General features: G+C 52.9%; 1 protein-coding gene across 3 annotated transcripts in view; it reads right to left on the reverse strand.

Moving 5' to 3' along the window:
• The window catches only part of Lgr6 (leucine-rich repeat-containing G protein-coupled receptor 6), a 122,075-nt gene extending 117,365 nt beyond the window's left edge, over positions 1-4,710 (reverse strand). For 2 of the 3 annotated variants that reach the window (XM_006529714.1, XM_017321280.2), the window contains exon 1: positions 4,265-4,710. In XM_006529714.1, the coding sequence (XP_006529777.1) occupies positions 4,265-4,476 (212 nt within the window). In that variant the 5' untranslated portion in view covers positions 4,477-4,710. The remainder of the gene's footprint in view (positions 1-4,264) is intronic. The other variant, NM_001033409.3, reaches the window with a different exon arrangement.
• Positions 4,711-7,833: the final 3,123 nt, after the last annotated feature.

Below are 7,833 nucleotides of genomic sequence, written 5' to 3' on the forward strand. Positions count from 1 at the left end.
CTCCCTCCTGGATTCCAGAGCTCTCCCTGTTCCACACCGGCAGCGAAGGACCCAGGGTTTCCAGCCAAATGTGGAGCACAGAGATCCAGAGAAACCCTGGGACTTACCTGGGGGTCTCTCACCCACTGTGAGATTGAGGATTAGAATTTATGTACCCCTCATCACAACGGAAGTGCAGAGGCTGGACCAGGCAGGGAGCCTCCGAGATGAGGAAGTGAGCTGACAAAGTGATACCCCCCCACACACACACACACACTCTAACCCAGGGCCAGTGTTTGCCAATTGATGCTAAGTGAATCTCACCTCTCGTCCCTCCAGTAACCCATCTGGGGCAAGCTGGAGAGCAAGCTAGGGTCTTCTAGTGGTCACCCCCTCCCATTCCACGAAGTCTTGAGACTGTACCAGCTGGTGGGGGCAGCTGCAAAAGTGTTCTGGTTCCCCAAGGTCGCCACCAATGTCTACATGACAGTGTGTTCTCCCGCCACATACACACAGCCCTCAGCATACAGAGACTTGTTGAACAACTCCCATAGCAGGCTGCTCCGCTTTCCAGTACTAGCTCCAGCACCTCCACCTCCAGGGAGCCTTCCAAGACAACTGCCTCCTGGCTCCCTGGTGACAACACTATTAACACTGTGTTCTTCCGGACCCTATACCTGCAGACACTACCTCAGTGAAGCCACACAGCCACCGTTTGAATCAGGTATTAGCTTCATTTATAGATGGAGAAGCCAGGTCAAGTTATAAACCAATATACTTGCTCAGTTTCTGCTAGCGCTGCCCTTCACACCAACGCCCACCCTTAACCTTCTGTGCTCTTCCTATGACACACTGCCTCCACCTCCATCTGTCTGGTTATAGACATGCTTAAGCAATGGCAAGAGATTATCCTGATTCTACACACACACACACACACACACACACACACACACGCACATGCACACGCACACGCACACACACACGCACAGTCACACGCACCTGACCTTTCGCACAAACCCAGTGGTTATTCTGGCTTGAAGGAAGCGAATTCCCTTTGAGTAGCCTGGCATAGAGCAAACGTTTTGGCAGCAGTAAGTAACAAAACGGATGCTTAGGGGTAACCCACAGTGCTTGAGCCTCTGAGAGTTTACAGCCAGAGGTACACACACACTCTCCAACATTTCTCAGTGCCGAAGGCAAACAGGAGACCCCACGTAAATCCCTGGATTCCCCAGCTCTGGGTGCATTTGCCTAGCGAGCACGTGCTACATGTATATTCCTGTGACTGCTAGTGCTGGGGCATGACAGGGACACCTCTCATTCCCATCCCCACAAACTGCAGTGCCCCAGAGCCAGCTGAGGCATATTCCTCTCCATCTCTTTCCGTAAGAGGCCTCAACTCAGGGAGACACACAAAACCCAGCAAATTTCCCTGAGCTTCACTCCAGTGAGGGTGTGGGAGGAGCCCTTCTAGAGACACTTGAAGTACTGTGTATAAATGAATGACTCCTAACTTTGATCAAACAGGGCTGGCATTGGGCCCCAGACTGTTCGTGGGTTTTGGACTTGTGTGTCAAATAAATAGACATAAAGACTCTCGGTCTCCCTGGGAACAGGAATGGAGGGAGGTGGAGGCAGCCACTTCATGACAGGTACTGGCTAGGAAGGATCCTTACTATCCCCGGGTGGGAAGCAGAGGCCAAGTAGTTTTATACTGAAATTCTGTCAAGGAAGCACTAAAAGGGACCCAGGATGTCTTTTGTGGCCCGCCAGCAGGTCCTAATACTGCCAAGAAGGGACAGGGTCCCAAGATATCCCTGCCTGGCTCCTTCTCATGATCTGTCTCTCATTACCTTCCAAGGCCTTTGCAGAGCTAGAAGGATAGCTCAGAACAGTGATGTGTGTGATGCACAGGCATGAAGATCTGGTTTCTACCTGCAGAGTTCATGCAAAAAGAGTCAGAAATGGTGGCGTGCACTTGGTCATTCCCCAGAGTTCATGCAAAAAGAGTCAGAAATGGTGGTGTGCACTTGGTCATTCCCCAGCGCCAGGTGAGGAATATGAGCAGATCCCTGGGACTCCCCGCCTAGATCACTCAATGAGCTCCAGGTTAGCATGGGACACTGTCTCAAAAAACAAAGACAAAACCAAACCAAAGGGACAGCTCCTGAGATGTGACACCTGCGGTTGACCCCTGGCCTCCACACACACTGAACATGTACCTGCAGACATGTGCACACCAACATAGATACACACACACACACACACAGAGAGAGAGAGAGAGAGAGAGAGAGAGAGAGAGAGAGAGAGAGAGAGAGATGTAAAATGTCCTCGCAGCTCCCCTGAGAAAGCAAAGAGGGAAGGCTCCACCTCTGAGCTATCTACAGATAGTAGAAGCCCCTCCTCCACCCCCCACTGGGACCCCTGCACAGCCCAGGCAGGAGGATGGGTCTTTCCAGCTCTCTGCAACGCTGTGTATATTGCTGAAAAAAATCTCCGGATCACCCAGGACCCACACCCGTGACTCCCTTCTCCTACCCTCGGAAACTCAAAGGCTTCCTTGACACCCACAAAGACTCAGGAAGAGCTCAGAAACCTTCACCTCTTCTAACCCAAAGATACCCCGCATATCAGAGGGCACTGGGTCAAAGTGTCACGGAACTGTTGTCACCATGGAACGTGGAATACTTGGATCCCCAAAGTGAAACTCTATCCTTATTCCCAAGCCCTGCCAGGAAAAAAAAAAAAAAAAAAGTCCACAGATTACTCTAGAAAATTTTGGTTGCTGAGAAATGTGGCCTGACCTGCCACCCTCTGAAAGGTCCTGTGTCCTCTCTGTTCCTTTAACACAGGCAAGAGGCCTCTTTTCTGCTGTCCTGGAAGGCTGAATAGAAGTTATTTCTAAAGTCTTTTTAGCCATCTTCCCTGTCTTCCAAAGAAACAGTGTCATAGACCCCTAATGTATTAAACTGCTAGAAATGGAATTTCTGGGGTGTGATGGCGGTGGGCCCAGACCTGCTGCTCTCTGCTTGGTGCTGGGCACCCTCACAGCTCTGCTGTGAATACCTGTGCCCACCTCTCCCATCACCCCTAGGGGCTGTACAGGACTTGGTTTGTCCTTCTGGAATATGGGTGTTTCTGTTCCCACAACTGTTTCTTTTGGAGTGAAGAAGGATATGGGGGCGGGGAGGTAATCGCGATATGGAAGGAGCCCCACAAGGGGCACTAGTTCAGGATCCCCCACTTTTACCAGGACACCACCCTCTCATCGCACCCTGGCCCCACCAGCTCTATTGCCGAGCCTCTGGGAACAAGCCCGGCTGCCTCTTCCTCAGCGATCCTCAATTCTAGGATCCCAAAGCCGAGAGAGCCTCTCTCAGGCCTGAGGGAGCTCTGGCCAGACTTTCTACCCAGATCTTCCCACCTTCTCTCCTTCTTCTAAGGGATAGCAGGGGAGGCCAGGGGGTTTCCTCTCCCTGCAGCAGGGGTCAGGGCCAAGAGGTCCGGGCTATGCTCCCACCCACTCCTGCCCAGGTAGTGATCAGCTACAGCTTCCGGCTCTCCCGATTCTGAGCCGGCTACCCCCAATAGGGTCCCCTTCGTGCACCACCTCACCCCAACTCAGACTCTAAAAATGGTTCTCTGGTTTTCAGTCTTGAAGCCTGCCCACAAATTAGTGTCTCTAACACAGCCTCCTGGGACAAGACTTCAGGGAGGCCTGGGGAGGGGGTAGGAGACCTCCACACAAGAAGATGGTACTGGCAGAGTCCCTAACTAAGGAGAGGAGAGCTGCGTGGACCCTTCACCAAAGCCCCCTGCCTCAGTGGGGCAGTGCCGCTTCCTGCTGTGGTGGAAGAACCCATTTCATCCCTACCAGGGCAAACTTCCCTCACCTCCTAACAGAGCACTAACTTTTGCCTTCATCAATCCTGGGCAGTGTTCTTCTGAGGAGGACAGCAAAAGAATATACTGTCACACACACACACACACACACACACACACACACACACACACACACCACTTTCTTGCTTGGCGTTCACACTGCACTTCACCAGGTCCCACATTAAGCCCATAGGGGTGGGGGAGAAACACCTGGGAAAGGTAGCAGGGAGGCCTAGGCTCATTTCTTGCCTCAGTTTCCCAAGTTCTAAGACTAGCTTCCCAGTCCTTCACTCTTGGAAAAGGAAGAGCCCTCTTGGGGATGCGCATGTCCAAGGGCACCAAACGAGTGTTTGCGGGGCAGGCGGCCATTACGAATAACAGGTACCAGCAGGTGAGTACTCACAGGTAAGCCGTCAGGGGGTCCAGGTCCGCAGGCACCACTGAGAGCCCGAGCTCGGAGCAGTCAGCGGACAGCATGATGCCGTCCTCCTGGCAGTGGCAGGGAGCCGGGCAGGCGGGACGCCCCGGGCCAGGCTGGGGGTCGCTGCCCGCGCGCGCCGATGCGCACAGCACAGCGCAAAGCCACAGCGCCAGGAGCCCAGGCGGGCTGTGCATCTCGGCGGCGGGCTGCGGGGCACCTGGCGGGCGCTCAGACGGGCGAGCGCACGGAGTTGTGCGCGCGCGGCTCACCTCCTGGTCCCGGGCGGGCCCGAGGGCTGCGCCGTCGGTGGGCAACGCCCCCGCTCGACTTGGCTTGGGCGCGGCGGCGGCAGCGGCGGCGGGACGGTGCAGTCAGAGAGGGGCAGGCATTGTTGAGTGATCTTCGTTATTCAGTTTCACAGGCTGGGCTTGGCGAGGGAGGGAGACACGGGGGTGGGGTGGGGGGGCTGGGAGGAGGAGTCAAGGAAACTTTCTACGCTGTGGCTCGCTCCCCTTCCCTCCTTCCTTCCCAGCTGGCAGGAATTTCATCGGGGGCGTGGGGTAGGAGAGGGGCGGTGAAGAAAGCAAAGAAACCCAAAGAAAGCTAGGAAGGGCCAGCACATCAGAGACCTGCACTTGTTTAGAAAGGGTGCCCCAGAGCTGGGCCTATGGGGTCGAATTCTTTTTGACTTTGGGAACAGCCACAGGGTCTCAAGGGACCAGAGACCATCAGGGGAGAAACAAACAAACAAAAAACAAAACAAAACAAAAAAACAACAACAAAAGAGAGTTCCACAGACTTGAGCCCCACTACCAGATTTTAGGCTGATGGGAAAAGAGACCCGAGAGAAAGAGATGTTCAAGGTCACACGGCAGTTGGGGACAGCCTCAGAACTAGTGCCCAGATCACTCCTTTACACCCATTCCGACCAGGGAAGGAAGAAGGTCTCAAGGAGGAAGGACGTGGTCGCAGGTTGGTAGTAGGAATGAGGAGGGGCCCCCTCATTGAGGAGCCACTCCTCAACACCAAGCAACTGGCGTAGATTCCACCTGATGCACAGGGCATGGAAATGAACTCATGTAGACTATAAGATCTAAGGTCTAGAGATCACCCTGAACCTTGATCTCGGGACCCAGGACAGCAGAGGGGCTGCCCTCCGCACAGCTGGTTGCCAGAGCTTGCCAGCGAGTCGGCTGATTGGCGCCACCTGGAGGCCCAGTACTACAGATGCAGCTCAAGCACCTTAAGGGCCCGATTCCATCTATAATCCATCTATAATCCCAGGACCTTGGAGAGCAAGGGCAATAGTGGCTAAAACTGGAGTCAAGACTCAGCTCTCTTCTTAGGCCAGCCTGGGCTAGCAGTGCTTCCTTCACGTGTCCTTTTGCTTTCTCTGGTCTCCAGATCTTTCCCTGAGCCAAGCCCCAGGATGGAACTAGACCAAGTTGGGAGCAGTTTGATCCCCATGGTCCATGAGGACCACACGGAGGTAGCCAAGATACCCTCCACCTTTTACTTCTATATCCCAAACACTTCATCAACCCCTCTCTATCTTTGCGGACGCCGCAGGGCCCGCAGAGGGGAAGCTGCATAGTCAGACCAAGAAGCCAAAAGAACTGTGCTGTGCTTCCAGGGCTCCAGCCGCAGCTGTGATAGAACTACAAGATGAGCCTGTAAGAAGGTCCCTCCACAGCCACACAGACCTGCAAGCAGAAGCCCCCTCTGTATTTACTCTCGCTTACCCCTTGCCTTCACCTTGGCTCTAACCCCTCATACACACACACACACACACACACACACACACACACACACACACACCATTCATGCTGCTCCAAGTCCCCAGCCAAAGCTGGAAAATCACACTTGGGCCCCTTTCCACCTCTGGAGCAGCCTTCTGAAGTGGGCTTGGGCAACTCAGAGCTGAGTGTCCAGCCTGCCCACAGGATGGAGAGTCACTCTGGGGCCAACCCTTGGACTCCTGAGAAATGCAGTACTGAAGAAAACATTAATGTTCAGTCCTAGGGGGTCACAAGAACCCATTCTCACTTTGGGAAAGCTCCTCGCTAGTAGAAAGCCCCACTTTTTTTTTAAGTACACTTGTCTTGTGTATGGGTATGATTGTAGAGACGGTTCAGTGGTTAAGAGCACTGCTCTTCCAGAGGACACAGGTTCAATTCCCAGCAACCACGTGGCAACTCACAACTGTATCTCCAAGATCTGACACTCTCACACAGACATACATGCAGGCACACACACACACACACACACACACACACACATTTTGTGTAAGGGTAGCATGGGCACATGTGCCATGGCACATGACGTAAGTATGTAACCAGAGACCAATCGGTGGGAGTCCATTCTCTCCATCACCATATGTGTCCCAGAGATTGAGCCCAGGTTATCAGGTTTGGCACCAAGCACTGGTGCCCATTGAGCTTCTGACAGCCCAGCGCCCCCTTTTGTTACTTAGGGTTTTTTTGTTACTTTTGTTTCTTGAGTCAGGATCTCCTGTAGCCCAGGCTAGCCTCACCCTTGCTATGTAGCTAAGGATGATCTTGAGTTCGGATCTTCTTGTCTTTACATCCTGAGTGCTGGGATTCCAGTCATGGGCTACCATGCATAGTCTATGCGCTATTAGGGGATCAAACCCTGGACCGGGATATCATGCATACAAGGCAAGAATTCTACAAACTGACTACCTCCCAGGACCCATAAAGCTTTCCTTCCACTTCTTCACCGAAGCAGACCATCGGACCCTTGCATACGGCTAAGAACCAAGTTAGCCAATGAGAAACCTGGCTACTGCTGCCATGGGCGTGGCCTGTATAAAAGAAAGGAAGACAGTGCAGGAATGGGGGAAACTTGACAGGTTCAACCAGAGCCACCCCTGGTTCCTTACTTAAGGGTCACAGTGTGGCATTAGCACCTCTACTCTGGCAAGGAGCCTACAGTGACTGAGGATAGCCCCTGGAGATAGACAAGGGGGTCCAGTGGCAGATGAGAAAAATGGAGAAAGAACAATAAGTAAATAGGGCTCAGCATCGCAGGATGTTAGGAGTAGTTTGAATATACTTGGCCCAGGGAGTGGCACTATTTGGAGATATGGCCTTGTTGGAGGAAGTGTGTCACCGTGGGCATAGGCTTTAAGGACCCTCATCCTAGCTGCCTGGAAGCCAGTTCTCTGTTTATCTTTGAAACAAGATGTAGATTTCTCAGCTCCTCCAGTGCCATGCCTGCCTGAACACCGCCATGCGAACCACATTGATGATAATGGACGGAACCTCTGAACCTGTAAGCCAGCCCCAATTAAATCATGTCCTTTATAAGAGCTACCTTGGTCATGGTGTCTGTTCACAGCAATGGAAACCGTAACTAAGACAGGTAGAAAGTTTGATGTCTGAATACACTGGAAAAGCAGAAGGTTAGAGAACAGGGAATAGCTGGGAATAGTCAAGAGTATGCCAGCTTTAGCCAACAGGCTTAGCTAGACCAAGCTCCGGCTGTCACCCATGCCCTAGATTGAAGGATGCAGAAGCAGACACAACCAT

This window comes from Mus musculus, chromosome 1, assembly GCF_000001635.26.
Source record: "Mus musculus strain C57BL/6J chromosome 1, GRCm38.p6 C57BL/6J".
NCBI lineage: Eukaryota > Metazoa > Chordata > Mammalia > Rodentia > Muridae > Mus > Mus musculus.